The sequence below is a fragment of the Artemia sp. Qi Xiang Cuo genome, chromosome 3, assembly GCF_049724085.1.
Source record: "Artemia sp. Qi Xiang Cuo chromosome 3, ASM4972408v1, whole genome shotgun sequence".
Taxonomy (NCBI): domain Eukaryota; kingdom Metazoa; phylum Arthropoda; class Branchiopoda; order Anostraca; family Artemiidae; genus Artemia; species Artemia sp. Qi Xiang Cuo.
Window position 1 is genome coordinate 38,224,977 of NC_142796.1, and position 17,375 is coordinate 38,242,351.

The 17,375-nt window shown below is 34.3% G+C and overlaps 1 protein-coding gene across 9 annotated transcripts in view; it reads left to right on the top strand.

Moving 5' to 3' along the window:
* Positions 1-17,375, top strand: part of kst (spectrin beta chain, non-erythrocytic 5 kst) — a 333,164-nt gene that overhangs the window by 250,995 nt on the left and 64,794 nt on the right. For all 9 annotated transcript variants that reach the window (XM_089085798.1, XM_089085799.1, XM_089085797.1 and 6 more), the window contains 4 exons: positions 77-367; positions 7,147-7,309; positions 9,757-10,141; positions 12,890-13,118. In XM_089085798.1, the coding sequence (XP_088941924.1) occupies positions 77-367; positions 7,147-7,309; positions 9,757-10,141; positions 12,890-13,118 (1,068 nt within the window). The remainder of the gene's footprint in view (positions 1-76; positions 368-7,146; positions 7,310-9,756; positions 10,142-12,889; positions 13,119-17,375) is intronic.

The window sequence follows — 17,375 nt, forward strand, 5'->3', positions numbered from 1 at the left end:
TTCCAAAATCCCAACAAATCACCCCTCATCACTTTTTTCTACTCCAAACATGTGATATATATATTTTATGTGACAGGCTGCCTTTTCAAGTGGCGAAATGGGTACAACAGAAGAAGAAGTGAGCAACGCCTTAAAAAAGCATGAAGCACTTGAGAAGCTTGTCGTTACTCAAGAAGAAAAGCTATCCGTTTTCTTAGATCAAGGAGAGAAATTGGTTAGTCAAAATCATTATGAATCAGTGCTCGTAAAGAAGCATATGAAGGAAGCTACTCAACGACGCGTGAAAGTCAAAGAACTGTGCGCTCAAAAACGCCGAAAGCTACAAGATGCTTTGCTGTATGCTCAGTTTGTTCAGCATGTTACAGAGGTAAGTACACAGCAAATAGAAAAAAGTCGATAAGAAATAAGGGGCAAAGAAGGATGAAATTTAAATATTTTAAGAATAAATATGATAGTCTAAATATCTAAAACTGAATCAGAAATAATAATAATCATAAAAAAATAGCAGGAAAACCATGTAAAAATTTTAAAAGATTGTATTTGACGTTCGTTTCAAGGTCTTGGGAATGAATTAAATATTTTAAAACTTGGGTTAATTTTATTTTACAATCTAATTTCCTGATAAATTGATGAACAAAGAGAGTTTTAAAGATAAGCCAAATTAATCCTTTTTTTATTATGGGGATCATTTTCATTTCTAAAATTATAAATACAAAAAAGAAGCATGAAAAAAAATCAGCATTTTTTTAGACTTAAAAACTTTTAAAAATCAGCTCGGCCAAGTTCATAGAAGACGCAGTGGAGTAAATACAACACAAAAATTCGTTGCTGGTCTTTGATCTCAATCAACCAATGAGTCATGAGTGAAAATATCTTTAATTTTCACCGTGTCTGCTTAGGTGCTGAAATATAGACACTGTTCTGAACTGCATTTAAAATAGATTTATTTCTGTTTTCTAAAAAAGAATGTTTAGTTTTCCCTGGAAAAAAGTTGATTATCTTTTTGGGCTGTAAACAATTATTTTATAGATTTTCATTATGCCTGGGCATGTATCATGTAAAAAGCGGTCTTGGTAAGACCGGCCTGTGGAAGGTATCTGTATGACAATATTTTCCCCTATAGTCTTTTATGTTGTATTGAAAATATGCTTTTATTGCATAAACGTAGAATTAAAATTAGTCCAAATTTGTTTCTAATTTTTTCTTATTATGTAACTGTAGAAACTCTCAAATGGGTCAAACAAGGAACAAATCGAATTTACAGACAACTCTGGCTCCTGAGCCTTCGGATCGGTGGTAGTTCTGGCCTGTCTCGTGCCCAAGGTGTAATGTTGATTAGCAAGCTCCCCCCCCCCCCCTCCGTCTTCCAAAAACTTTTCAGGCCAAATTTTAATAAAAACTTTTCATTTATTAACGGGATTATTTTCAATTTATTTATTAATTAGTAATTTGACTTACTTGACTTAAGTCCCATCCGTCCTTGAAGGTCGTCATGAGCAGTGTGGCCTTCGTCATTTTTTATAGTACATGAGTATATTGCGATGGGGATGATCAGGGTATCGAAAAGTCGTGTCTTAAGCCGCAGAGACAAATCCTTGCTTTGCCATATGGGCATAAGGGCCTTGAAACTGGAACTCGCGAGGGCGAGACGTCTTTTAATGTCTTTTGATAGACTGTTGTCGCTGGTTATCAGACTACCGAGGTATGGGAACTCGTCGACCCACTGGATACTCTCTCCATTAAGTTTCAGGTCTGGCTTAACTGTATCCTACGGCTTTCGTGAGCAGCACATAGTCTTTGTTTTTGATACATTTATTATCATTCCAAAAGAACTAGTGGCTTCGAGGACGTCGTTAGCAACGGCTTATAGATCCTCGTGTGTTTCAGCCATTTCGTCGATATCGTCGACGTAGGCTAGCTTATCATGTCTGAACACCCCCTATATGTGCGCCGCAAGTTGTTTCCACCAGGAGACAAGAGGCATCCTTGAAGGACACCTGCGGAAGTCTGGAAACTGTCAGTGAGACCTCCACTAGTCATGACGCGACTCCCAAATTTGGAGTACATATCTTTGATAAGATCTACTAGGTTTCGTGGGATTCCGTAATGGAGGAGGATATGCCATAGGCCATTTCTCCAAATAAGGTCAGATGCTTGCCTAAAGTCGATGAAGAGCTGATGCAGGTCGCGACTGAATTTCAGATGTTTCTCTAAAATTTGGCGAATAGTGAAAATTTGGTCAACGGTCGATCTCCCAGGGCGAAAACCGGCTTGGTATTCTTGGATGACTAAGGATGACACGGCTCTGATCCGTTGGAGTATAATTCGGGTGAAGATCTTCGGGTGAATTAGTAATTTATTGTTTAATTATTTTAATGTAGTTATTTTGATTATCATTATTTAGTTATTTTTTAAATTATGTTTATCTTAGTGATTAATTAATAATTTATTAGTCATTTTCATTTATTAACTGCGCCCTCTGCTCTATTTTAATAAAAATTAAATTTCAAAAATTACAAAATGATTAAAACTGTTAGATTATTTATTTGAAATTTTGTGCCCCTAAAATTTCTGCGCCCGGAGCAAGTGCCCCATCAGTCTCTCCACTAAAAACCACTTCTGCTTCGGATACTCTATTGAAAAGATTTTTTATTAATATTTTGACTTTAAATTTCAGAGGCTTTATGAATCGTCACAATTTATCTTTTAAATGTTATTTTACGCTCCTTTTCACCACTATATTTTACTCCCATGTTTTGCATCAAAGGTCTCTTCGTCTCATTGTTGTTGTTGTTAGGCTTTTTGTATGGTGTATGGTTTAAATGTTAAGCAGTCAACTGACGCCTGGTTATATTTAGTAATTTACCTAACAAGATTTTTAACCTTAAGTTTAAAATGAAAAATCGTAAGTTTAAATCTAAAAAATACTTGTGTGGGCTAGAAAATTTTTTAAAAAAATCCTACTAGGTAATGAAAGAAAAATGCCAAATTAACCACAGAGAAAATGTCTAGTGAAGAATCTGATGAAGGATTGAGTTATCTCAAAGGTCTCAGATAGATTAAAATGAAAACTAGTAATGAATCACGCGGACTGGCAATTCTGGTGAGATAGTGTTGCGGTCAACTGACTTGCCGTAGTGCTAACAGCGAGCGGTCCACTTCACTGCATGTTACCGAGGAAGCAAGGAAGAAACTCAGCTCAAGTCTTGTTGCTCTAAAGCGGGCCTTTTGTAAAACCAGTTTTACCTACATCGAATGTGCTTTTTGCTAAAGTGTAGACACCCCTCCCCTGTGAAACAAAAGCCTGCGTATATAGGAAACTGTTTTACAGATATAAATTTCATATCTTTTTTTCGAAAATATTCATTTCGTGAAAACAAAGTTTCGTGAAAACAAAGCCTATAAAGTGAACAAAGTTTTCTATGTACATGACTGAAGGTTTGCGACCCCTCAAACGAGAGATTCAGCCTATTGACTTGGTATACCAGCAAACAGTTAAATTTTTTAGGCAAGTACTACAAATAATCTAAGTCGAACTTTTTGTCTTAATTCAAATGATTATATATATTTAGGTGAATTATGTTTTCCAAAAAGGTAATTATTCCGCTTCAGAAGGTAAAACAGAAAATTAGAAAGAAACGTTGCAAAGCTATTGAGATTTTTCCATAGGGAGGGGGAGGGGGTTAAACACTGCCTTTTGTTCCATTCTTTTTTGCTAGAAATATATTTGTACTAGTATTTCTTCTTCTTTTTTTGCTCAGAGAATGACATTTTGTTTTGACTTTTTTAACAAATACAAACAAAGGAAAGCTGATTCTCAGGTAGACTTGGGAGCGAATAGTTGGTAATTACGGACAATCGTTTTTTTCTGATTTGGTAATTTAGCCTTAATTCTTTATTCATACTAGTCAATTGTGTCGACACTGAAAACAAGAATTAGCAAATTTTAATGGCTTTCTGACCACCACAAAGTACTTTATGAAAGTTAGCGTGAAAATGTTGTTGACTTTTTTAACAAGTTTATTGATCTTGATCTTGAACCACTATACGTTCAGAGTGTATATTTTGCTTTTTCTCAGCTTGACGGTGACTCCCTCATCCTTTTAGAGCTCCACCATCTTTTACCTCTGATCAAAAGAATCATCATCTTCGGAATAATATACACTCTATAAGGGTGAGTCATATTGTATAGAGCAAAATGCCTAAATCAGCTCGAAGGTGCCACTCGTTTAGGTTATTCAAAAAATGTATTAAATCAAACATGGCCTATTTGATTTTTTTTTTTCTTCTTCTCTTTTTTGTGATTTTCTTTTTTTGTGTGTAGGATTTATTAAAGTCTATTTAATATATTTAGTTTATTTAATCTATTCGACTTTTTTCTCCTATTCTTTTTTTGGGGAGTGATGTTGTAATCTCTATAATCCTTTTGTTTCTCCCCCCCCCGTCATAGGCCTAGGAACCTTGGGGCTATTAGTACTGTGTATTCATTGTATCTTTTATTAATTATGAATAAATCGTATCTTATTTGTCCCATCTTACGAACTTACTTAAACCTACTATAAAAAATGACGAAGACCATACTGCCTTTCCATCATTCAAAATAATAATGTACTATATGATTAATATACATAATGTACTACAGTGCAGTGGCTATGGGACTCCTCTGGGGAAGGAGGATCGAAGTTCAAGTCGTTATGAAGTAATGATTACAAGATTGTTTGCAATTTGTCTCGTTATCTTCTCTTATTTGATAAACCTCGTGTGGGGCTATTGATCTTAGAAGAGTAGTCAGGAGCTCGTCGGCCCCGATCCTGAATTGGAAAAGCTTTAATTTGCTTAGAAATAATTCACAAGAAAAAAAAAATCAATTTGGTTGCATAAGATAAATGGTGCACATGTTTTTTTACTTAAATACTGGGAATAATTAGATAACTCATTTACGGCTTTTTTAAATAAAAGGACAAATGTACATTTTGGTGATACCTTAATAACGGTAAACTTTTTTTCTAAATTTAAATAATTTATCTAATTTTCTTTTTGTTTTCTATTCAAATTAGTAAATTGCATTTTATGCCGAAATTTCTATTTATTCCCTCCCCTTTCTTATATCCCTGTACGTGCAGATATATAAATGGATGCTGAGTCCAGCTCTTATTGCAAATTTCTGGTATTCGTTCTATATTTTTTTTTTCTTAAACTGAGGGTTAAAGGGAATGCATTGATTTTTGAACTTTTGTTGAATAGATCCAATTAGCCTACTCATATTTTTTTTTCACGTATGCGACACGCAATACGCAATTTTGGGTTTTAATTTATATTGAACACCAAATTCGCCACTGTGATTTATTTTACTAAACTGCGGTTTTTATTTTAATTCAGCCAAATATACTTCAATATGATTACAAGCTTTTTGTTTGTAATTAAGAGTTTTTTTCCATATGAGTTTTGGGTAATAGCAATTCATTTCTAGCCAGATTTTAAAACTATTTCAAGTTATGGTTAAATTTTTTTCAGAAGCTCCTGAAACTTCGTTAGAATTTAGAGAGGTGATGGAAATAGAAGTTTTTCAAAACTATTGCACTGATAATGGACTTGAGGTCGTTTTATTCTATAAAGTTATTCCAGAATTTTTTTCAGTTTTTGGAGTAATAAAGGAAATATTCTTAAGCACTACCGTAACCGAACTGGTGGTAATTGTAATCAATAAATTCAATAATTCTGGATTTCATTTGAATTTGTTTTTAAATTCGTGTGGAGCAATAGAGCAAAGATTTTTAAATATTTCTGCGCTAAATGAGGGCTTGAAACCATTTTATTCTAGAAAATTATTTTTGTTGAAATCTCATAGAGCACCATTGCTCCACAGTAACGACTCTTAACTGCTACTGAACCAAATATGAACTTAAAGCGACTACATTCTATAGTTTACTCTATAGAATACTCTATTAGCTCCATTGAGAAAATTACCAACATCATTCACTCTTGTTACGGCAAGCTCGTCTCTGAAATTTTAGCTTGAACAGGCAGATCTTTGCAAAGCTTTATACAGAGGTTGCTCTCCCTCATCTGCTTTATGTATCGCAGCTGTGGCACTGGTTCACGGAAACGAATAGACTAAAGTTCCAGTATATATATAGCAATTACCTCAAGTTGTTGCTTCGTTTCCCGCTCTACGAGAGAAATACATGCGTTTAAAATCTCAAAATGTGGTAGACCCAATTTCCATTGTGCCATCCAAGGCCGTATCCAGGGGGGGGGGGGTTACCCGGTTTGAACCCCCCCCCCCGAAATTTTTGACCGAGTCGAAAATAAATCGAAAATTAGTAAAACCTAGATAAAAATCAGTAAAATTAGTCGAAAACTGAGTCAAAAATTAGTAAACCCCCCCTCCCCTGAAAAAAATCCTGGATCCGCCCTTGGCGCCATCTACTGGAAAAAAAAAGTGCAGAAAAAAGGCGTTTTAAACATTGTTCGAGTTTTTGCCCATGCATCTGATCTATAAGTGCAAATAAAGAAATTATTTTTAATTTTATTCTTTGGTTGTTTTCTTGTATTCGTTTTATTCTTTTTGCTTCTGTGAGCAGGCAAAAATAAATTGTTTACTATTATTAAAGAATCTAAAGTCTTTTATTCTATAATCTGTATACTTATCCTATTATCTCTTCTATAGAGGCTATGGTGTCTGCAAAGTGTTAGGCGCTTTCTATATATTCTATAGAGTTATAATATGTTCTTAAAATTTTCTTAGAATTCTTTTTTTGGAATTTTAGATATAGTTAGATATTTTGGACTGGTGGGTAAAGGATTTTGACCACTCGAAATTTGGACTCGAGGTACTTTTATTTTAGATGTTGGTTCCATGGGTACTATGCGTTTTTATTAAAAGATATCTGAAAGAGCGATGTAATAAAGATTGTTGGCTACTACCTGAGGGGCTTTGGCTTGGAATCACTAAATCGTTGGTGCTTGTTCGTCTTTTCAGGGGTAGGGTGGTTTTAGCATTTTTGAAATAGACTCAAGCTAATAAAATTATAGGAAGATATCAGAAAAAGTCAGCAATGAGCATCCACAGGTATCGATTTTATTTTTCTCATTTATTTTATTTTCCTCATCCTTTTGTGTCTTCTAAGTTTCTTTTAATATCAGGCCAATTCGTGGATTGATGAAAGACAAATTAAAATTGATGCTGAATTGGCGAAAGGCGGCGTTACAAATTTGGATGAAAAAGCTAAGAAGTTACAATGGTATCAAACTTTCCATGCTGAGCTGGCTGGTCACCAAAAAACAGTTGATGCTATTCGCGAAAAAGGTATTGGAAAAGTTCCTCGCGTACATAACAGAATTGACAACCTATTACCTTACCTGTTAACGGGAAACTAGGTTTTTTGGGAACAATTAAAGCATGTAACGTTATGGGTTTGGGAGACATTTCAAAATATGTAGTGTTTTTGAGAATAATTAAACCATACAACGTCCTGCCTTCGGGACAAATTTCAAGATATATAACGTTTTTGGGGAAGAATTAAACCGTGCAACATTATGCCTTCTGGAAAAGTCTTGATATGTATAAAGTTTTTTGGGAAGAATTAAACCATAAAACGTCTTACCTTGGGTACGAATTTTGGCAAAGCTGAAAAATGTATATTTCTCGCATTCTCATCCATCTTTAGTAAAAAATTCTCTGACCCATCTTCTCAAATTCACTGAGTTCGTTTTCGCGTCTATTCAGATTTCAGATTCACGTTTAAAATGTTTCTTCTCGTCAGACACCTTAAGCGAGATGTTAATACATTTCAGCTGTTTGATATATGGTAATTGATTTAGCTTTTACTAGAGAATGAAAAGTTTGTAAGAAGCCTATTCTCTGATCATACAAAACGCTCAGAACTTCTATTAATTCAGCTGATTGGTTTAAAGAGTTATGTGTGCGTTTTGTATTTTATTTGTTTTAATTGGAGTTGCACCTTATTTTGTGTAAGTACTTGCGTAACGGATTTTGTACTTTATTCTGTGTAAGTACTTGCGCAACAGATTTTGCTCCTTATTTTGTTTAAGGACTTGTGCAAGGTATTTTGCACCTTATTCTGTGTAAGTACTTGCGCGACGGATTTTGTGTCATAATCTTTTGTAATTACTTGCGCAACTGATTTTGCGCCTTATTCGGTCAAAGTAGTTGCGCAACGGATTTTGCGCCTTATTCTTTGTAAGTACTTGCGCAACTCATTTTGCACCTTATTCTGTGCAAGTGCTTGCACAACGTGTTTTGCGCTTTATTCTGTTTGAGTACTGGCGTGACGGATTTTGTGCCTTATTCTGTGTAAGTATTTGCTCAGTGGATTTTGCGCCTTATTCTGTTTAAGCACTTGCGCGACGGATTTTACGCCTGATTCTTTGTGAGTATTTGCGCATTGGATTTCACGCCTTATTCTGTTTAAGAACTTGCGCAACGGATTTTGTGCCTTATTCTGTTTAAGAACTTGTGCAACGGATTTTGGGCTTTATTCTGTTTAAGTACTTGCGTGACGGATTTTGCGCCTTATTCTTTGTAAGTACTCGCGCGTTGGATTTTACCCCTTATTCTTCGTGAGCACTTGCGCGACGGATTTCGTGCCTTATTCTGTTTAAGAACTTGCGTAACGGATTTTTTGCCTTATTCTGTTTAAGTACTTGCGTGACAGATTTTGTGCCGTATTCTGTTTAAGAACTTGCGCAACGGAATTTTCCTTATTCTGTTTAGTACTTGCGTGATGGATTTTGCGCCCTATTCTTTGTAAGTTCTTGCGCAACGGATTTTGTGCCTTATTCTGTATCAGAATTTGTGCAATGGATTTTGTGCCTTATTCTGTTTAAGCACTTGCTTGACGGATTTTGTGCCTTCTTTGTAAGTACTTGCGCAACGGATTTTGCGCCTTATTCTGTGTAAGCACTTATGCAACGGATTTACTATGATGTAAAAATCTATTCTAAATTAAGACCTCTTAAGTCCTCTGTTTTATGAAAGTGCTAAAAATAGTTTCAGTTCCGGGTGCAAGTTCCGAAAGTAAAAAATTTCTCTGTATGTATCATAAATTTCTAGTGCTACTTTGAGGGTCTCTTTTTATAAATAGAATTGATGCTCAGGTTGTCAATTAGATTGGAACGAAAAAAATATGCTCCTAAAAAATACAGCGGCACCTGCTCCTGCCCCCTCCAACAGCTGCAAAATTTTAACTGCTACTACAAACCTGTTGCCGAGTCAAGCTGACGGACGCTGAAGTACTGGCACTAATGAGTAAATAGCATAAATTATTATCAAACTTTGCCAATTTTGCTAGAGGTTGTGATAAAACTAATAAATTCCATTTATGATCGATTAAAAAAAAAAAAAAACATTTATTAAAGCATATAACATCACTCTCCTTGGGCTAAATTCCAAGATACACAATGTTTTGTGAAGAATTAAACTACATAACGTCCTGCCTTCGGGAAGAATTTCAAAATATATAACTTTTTTTTGGAAGAATTAAACCACGTAACAATATGTCTTCGGAAAAAGTCTAAAGGTATTTAACGCTTTTTGGAAAAAATTAAACCATATAATGTCATGTCTTCGGGAAAGTGTTATTAGGTTTGATTCCAAATATCACACAATTCACTTGCAAATTTCATATTAGTCACTTTCAAAAAGAAGAGCAGTGATTTTAGCGACGTTTGGCCACTTCTTGTTCGACCGCTGCCTTAGTATGGGTCACTTTTTCAATTCTTAATTTTATGCAGGTGATCGCCTTGTAACTGGAGGACATACTAGCTCACGGACAATTGCAACTCAACAGGAATCACTAATGAGCAAATGGCACAAATTATTATCAAGCTCGGCCAGTTTTGGGAGAGGTCTTGACGAAGCTAAGGACATTCTTGAATTCAACAGTAGTGTTGAAAGTATGGAAGGATGGATACGCGATAAAGAACTTATGGTGCAGGCCGGTGATGTTGGTCAGGACTACGAGCATTGCTTATCTTTGAAGAGAAAGTTAGATGACCAGGAAATTGAAATTGTATCTGCACGTATGAAAGATATTAATGATCGTGCTGATAGACTTGTGCAACAGGGGAGGAGTGATACTAAGGTTGTTCAACAGAAAAGAGCTCAACTTAACGATAGGTATGTACAACTCTCTAAGATTAACATAACCACATCTTTGGAAGTCCTGTATATAGTTCTAGCCACAAGATTCTAATCACATGTTTTCTCATAAGCATCCTAAGTAGAGAGCTAATACAAGAGGATAAAAAAAGAAGTGAATTTGAAATACATTTCGAGGGGCATGGTTGAACTAGCATCTTAGATCCACGATCTGCTATTATTTAATGTAGGGAAATTGGTGGGTCTCTACCAAGGGTGCATTCCACGTCGGGTGACTATAATTAATTACGTTAAGAGGCAGGGCTTCGTGAACTTTTCCTGTGTTTGATAATCGTCGACGTGGAACGTCTCATTCAAGCATCAAATTTAATAATTCAAGACATTATTAAAAATATACTACTATGATAACAATCTAGTCTAAAGACTTTTGCAGTCACAAAGTTGATCAACCTTTATTATAAATGGCTTTTCAAGTCAAAAGTCCTCTGGAAGGCTCTATGAAAAAATATATTTTTTCACATTAACCTCAAGATTCTCAAGTGCATTAATTGGAATTTTTTATACACAGAATCCTATCAACTTTCAATTCGGTTAAGAATTATTGTGTCCCAACCATTTTCATTTTGAATCCCTATTAGAATCAGAAATCATTAATTATTTTATAAAATCAGAACAAAAATTTTCCAATGGGTGCTTTCTTAAAATTCTGCCACGCTGAACTGAATATCGGAAAAAAAAAAAAAAAAATAACCATCGTTAACGATAATCGCGTAGTAGAAAGCACCCAAATTTGAAAACTCAATGCTTTTCCGTCTCTGACTCTCACTTCCAAAGATTCAAATGGAAGACGGACATACGTGTTAAAAACTTATGGTAATATTGTGGCAATAGCTCAAATATTTTTGCATCTCATTGAATTCCTAACACAGCTGCCCGTCTCTCATTTCCTAACATTGTTATATATAATCGGGTTTAATTTACTTAATTAACTCAAGTTTGCGTTAATTGAACTTGCTCCTAACGCAAGTTTATCGGATCAACCTATTTTGCCCCCCCCCCCTAAAAAATTTTTTTTGGATCAACCTATTGTGCCCCCTCCCCCTAAAAAAATCCTGGATCCGCCCCTGCTCTTAGAGGTCATCATGAAATGTGATCCATGAAAGGAGGGAAAAAGGTAAAACAAAAGTATTATTTCTATTTCGCCACTAAAAACTCTTCCAACTCTGCACCCCTTACACCCACGCAAAGCGTGAAATGGTGCATGGGGTAAATGAAGAAGACGATGACTCATATTCGACTTTTGAAATGTCTTCTACCCATAGTTGCACGTAATGCAAATATACAGTCAAAAGTTTTAGATTTCGGGAGGGAGGTCATTAGGTCTTTTCAGAGAAGTATGTTGCTTTTAAGATACTTGTCCATTTCTACTGCCTTTTTGATTCGGATTCTAACTGGGTCGTGATTGTGATGCTTTGACAATGCCTATTTTGTTTAACAACTTTTTGATGAAAGCATTCCATTTGTAATAATTATTATTTTTGTGGGCCTTGAATAAGTGGCCGGGTGAAAAACAGCACTATTTAAGCATTTGCTGAATAGAGGTAAATCTTGAAGATTTGCTGAAAACTCGACTGATTTTGGACTTGGCCACAATCCATACGATTCGTTTATCAGATCTTTTAAAATTGATTTGACGAAATCCATTTCAGAATCTACTTAAGAAATTTGTCCATGTTGTTGCATATAAGAAACCACCAAAACTGCAGAAAATTTTCCCATCAAATGCACGAGAATCCGAATGAAGAATGGGTTTATTTTTTTTAAGTTGCGAAGCTGTTTTTGTGGGATTGGTTTGACGGGCATGCGTAAATTATAAAACTACCGCCAAAATTAACCCTGATGGAAAAACGGAAAAACACGAAGGTAGCTTCTATTGGAGCTGCATAAGAATAGATCTGCTGTATAGGTCATATTGGCAAAGCGAACAGTGAAAACTGACAATTTACGAAAACAAAATTATTTGTAATTAGTTTTGCTAACTGTGACGCTAAATTTGAAATTTAATACTAAACTTCCACCTAAATATTACCAGGGTTGCCAACTTTTTTGGCCATCCAAAAACGTGTCATTTTTAGCTAAGTTTGTCCGTCATGTAATCTCAAAAACTAAAGGTTATTTTTTTGCAGTTGTGTTATTGACCAAAAGACAGTTTGTAAACCTCTTTCAAAGTGGCCGGTTAACATCAAATATAAGGAAAACAAAAAAAAATCCACGTAAAACATCCATACAAAATCACCTAGTGGGAAAGCACGAAACTCACATAAACATGTAAATCTCTTAATTTGGAGAAAATCCTTTACTTATGCCATCTCTGGGAAAACTCGGATGCTAAAAAAAGCACTACTTTGGTGAAAAGTGAGAATCTTTTTACCAAAATATATTTCCAGCTGGGAAATGTTTCGTTTCATGTCATAAATTTACAAACTGTGTCCGTTTTTTGGCCTTTTATGTCTCAAATTTCTAGATTGTGTCATTTTGTCCCCCTTTTATGTCATTGGGCCCTGGCACATGAGAATGTGTCCTTTTAACATAAAGTGTGTCCAGTTGGCAACCCTAAACTTTATCTGGAGCGGTATTCTTTTTTAATTTTCTGCCCTGTTCGTTTTGTGGATTTCATCAACATTGCCTCTTAACAGCTAAATTGTAAATAAAAAAAAATACGGAATTATTTTTTCTTGGCTTTTATATTTTTTTAAAATGTTGTAGGTGGCAGAAACTAAGGAAAGACATAGAAGAATACCGTAAGGACTTGGAAGGTGCGCTAGAAATTCATGGATTTAATCGCGATATTGCTGATACGGAGGACCGCTTAATAGAGAAAACTGTTAGCCTGTCCAAGGCTGAAAAACCAAGAACTCTTGAGCAGGTTCAAAAGGCCCAAAGGAAACAAGAAAATTTTGAAATGGAGCTACAAGCTATTGACAATAAGCTAAAAGTATTGTATTTTTGAATTTTATATTAATTTATTCTGAATATTTACAAACCTTTAGTCAGAACTAATATAAGATGATTTTGGGCGAAGAAAACTGAGGGTGAGGTGAGAGGATTGATACTCAAAATTGTAATTTGAAAAGCTTTTAAGCCCAGATTTTTGTTTTTTTACTTTTATTCTATTATTCTCTCACCGATGCTAGGACTGATATGGGTACTTTGACATTTGAATGAGTGATTGAGATCCTTTTCTCTCTTTTTTCTGGAAATGTGTTTCACTTTTTATTTCTTTCTCATTCCCATTGATATGTTTAATTTTCTTCTATTTTTCTTACCTATTTATTTGAAATATCTTGTATTTACAGTGTATTAGTTTTGAAAAAAATATTTGCAAAAAATTGACTGCACATAGACAAACTTACCAAACTTTATTGTAACGAAGTGTCCAGGATAGAATATCCTTTTAATCGTTCAAGTGCATAAAAATATATGTATTGCTAAAGGATAAAAAGCAACCCCCCTCCCACCTAAAAATAATATATTTTGTTGTAACTGTCTTTGTCTTTTGCCTTGGTTTTTCGTTTTACTTTACTTTCGGCTTTATATATTTAATTTCTAACAAAAGTATGTAATTATATATATAATATATATATATATATATATATATATATATATATATATATATATATATATATATATATATATATATATATATATATATATATATATATATATATATATATTTATATATATATCACTCTCTCTTCTAAATATATTTGCCAAGACAACGATAATAAATGATAAGACTATCGGGGATAAAATAAACTAAAGTACAAACGCTCTAACAATAACGAAAGTAAGTAATAATGATTGTAATTTATTTTACCCGCACAGGCGCACGAAAGACAAATTCATAAGGGGTGAAACTACCCCTCCCTCCCCAGAAAAGGACATTTTATTTTGCAATATGACATATTCTTTATTCTGGGTCTTTTCTTTTTAAAAGTCAGTTTTTTTTTTCTTCCTTTAACTTCAGCAATGCCGGAAAACCTTTCATGATTAGCTTTTCTCGTGTTATAAATTCAATATGTTTAACGTTTACTACTAACAAATCACTGGAGCAGCAAGCCTCCTGAGTCTAACACAGCTACACACGCTCCTCCGCAATCCCTATCTATTCAAAGCCTTCCTCTTTATACCCTCCCAGGAAGTTCCTATTTCTCTTAAATCTTTCCTCTCGACATCCTCCTACCCCATTTGGGGACGAACTGCTTTATCAATTACCGTTTTTTCAAATATGTTTCCCGAAGGATAATAAAAATAATTAATAATAAAATGGGATGTAATAGAAAATAGACAAGATGGGAATACTCTGACCAACTATTAGGAAAATAAATAATGTAACTACTTTCAGTTCTGCCTACAAAGCAGAAATACTGCTTAAATTCTATTCTTCAAATTACGGTAGAATAAGCAGCATCAAGGTCATCTTAGAAATAATTAATATTATCTTACTTAATTTAATTTTGATAATTCTCATATATTTTTTTGGAATTAAGTATATTTTTAAAAATTTTCATAAACAATTTTTAAGAATTAAGTTATTATTTATCTAAATTCTCAAGCAACTTCTGTAGAAACGAATTAGTATTTTTGAACGAAATTCGCACTAGTATAAAAAAACAAAAAACTTCGAAATCATAATAATAGTTGTCTGAAAAAACGAAGTAAGTTAAACTACTTAACAATTGCTAAATGTCAAAAATTATTTCAATAACTTTCAATGTCGTCATGTCCAAACCAAAGGAGGTAACTCACACTTTCCAAAAACAAGCTATTGGGCTTCTAACAGGGATTTAACAAGGCGAATTTTATAACTTAGACCTTTCCCTAGGGGCTGTGGGGGTCATGTTGTCTCCAATGGCATATTTACTGCACCTTTCAACTTTGCTGAACAAAATGGCTATCTCAAAATTTTGATCGAACGACTTTAAGGAAAAAAGGGGGCGGTCCGGGAGGGGGGGGGTTGGCTAGTTGCCGTCCAATATTTTTGGACACTTAAAAAGGGCACTAGAAGTTTTACTTTACGTTAAAATGAGTCCTTTCTCGACATTCTACGACTATTGGTTCAATGCGATCTTCCCTAGGGGAAACAAACAAGAAAAAAACAACAAATAAACACGTATCCGTGATCTTTCTTTTGGCAGAAAATACAAAATTGCACATATTTGCAGATGGGAGCTTGAAACTTCTACAATAGGGTTCTTGGACACACTGAATCTGATGATGGGATTTTCATTAAGATCTCTTGCCACTTAAGGGATGTCAAGTTTTCTCAGGCGCGAAGCTTTTGATGGGTAATACTAAACTTAATGAATCTTATATATTTGGAATCAGCATAACAAAGGGTACTGTGAAGTCTTTACCCGTCCGTGAGAGGTTAAAGACCTTATTCGAGGTTAAGACGTCGTTGTATTTACTTCATAGGAGGTAGGAGAGATCAGCTATACTTGGGAAAAACGGTTTTTTACTTTAGTTTAAAATATAAAAAAATATGTGAAAAACATGAATTGATAAATAAGATAAAATACCATAGATAATGCTATAAATCCATAGTATTAAGGCATAAAAGAAAAAAAATGTAAAGAAGTATGAAAAATAGAAAGTTTACGCAAATAAGGTATAGAAAATATAAATAAAAAACTTAAAATAATGAACACAAAATTAGAACAGATAAAATAATATATTAATGCAGGAAGACTTACGAACTGCATGAGAAATATATACTGATAATTCATATTTTCCATCTTTATATAGCAAGAACAGGCTTAGAGGAGTAAGGGGAAAAGAAAATCAAGGAAAATAATGTTCACAAATAAGCTGAATCGTCACAAATAGAATATATTAGATATGTCTCCAACTCAACGTGCAGCGTGTGACAGAAGAAAGCTAAAACAGTTATGAAGAAAGCTAAAACGGAAAAAAATTCTACGGCTTCGAAATGTTATAATAATAATAATTTATCTGTAGAAAAACCACCAAGGGCTGTGACAAGAAACCAACCAACAAGTACCATCAAAATATCACATCACAATATAAATACCATCACAAGTACCATAAACAAGTACAATATACCATCACAATATAAGTACACATAAATACGTAATCCAATCCAACATAAACTTACAAAAAAATCTTTGTGGTTCAGGCCCTAGTCTCTGGAATTTCCCCCATTTTTTGTTTTTGATTTTTCTATCCGATTGTTGTTATTGATAAAACGCTTCCCAAAAAACTCTTTTCTTTAATCTATCAGTTATTTGTACTAACCTACAAAATGCAAAAGGCTCCCTACAATATACTTTGAACCCAAATTGGAACTTCACCTTGAACCCAAATTGGAACTTCAAGCGAATGCTTGAAATAAAAAAGAATTTAGATCTAATCTGTTTTATTGATGGTAAATACAAGCGCACTAACAAAATAGTCTCTTCACCTCTAAAAACAGAAATAGGAAACGCTGGTGTTTCACACTATACATAGAGAAAACTTGACAGATCTTATCAACTAAAACATAAGGTTTATTTGGGATTGGCCATAGAAGCGAGTTCATTTTGATTACAATCGTGATTTATGCTACCCGTTAATAATAAATTTATTACCTAAATAGATACCAGATACGGAGGCAATTAATCAAGTAGTAGAGAGGTACACCTAAAAACACTGTTTTCTCTACGAAAACGGAAATTTACGCAAACTTTGCTGGTGGCTTGAAAGAAAAAGTGCAAGGAGCTCGTGAAAACACTTGTTGCCTGTAATTATGTTGTAAATTAATACGTTTATGCCTTGGATGGGCTACAAAAGTCCCCGCAAGAATGCCGTATCCAGGAGGATATCGGGTTTGACCCCCCTCCCCCTTGTTTTTGTCCGAAAGGTAAAAAAGTAGCTAAAATTGATAAACTAATTTTTGAGTTGTTTACTAAAGTTTATTTTGTACCCCCCCCCCCCCTCCCCGAACGAAAATCCTGAATACGCCCATGCCCCACAAAATCGTTTTTGTTATTTTTAAAAATCGATTTTCAAAAAAAGAAACAGTTTATATAAGTGTAAAAACAAGATGGGAAATTAGTCAGATAGACTTTTCTACTGGAAAGAAGGTCAATAAGCACTGCAAAGAAAGTCAAACTGCAAAGGTGTATCTGAAAGTACCATCAGCCAGAAAAAACCTACCAAGTGACGCAAAAAAAGATATATTTAAAGAGTA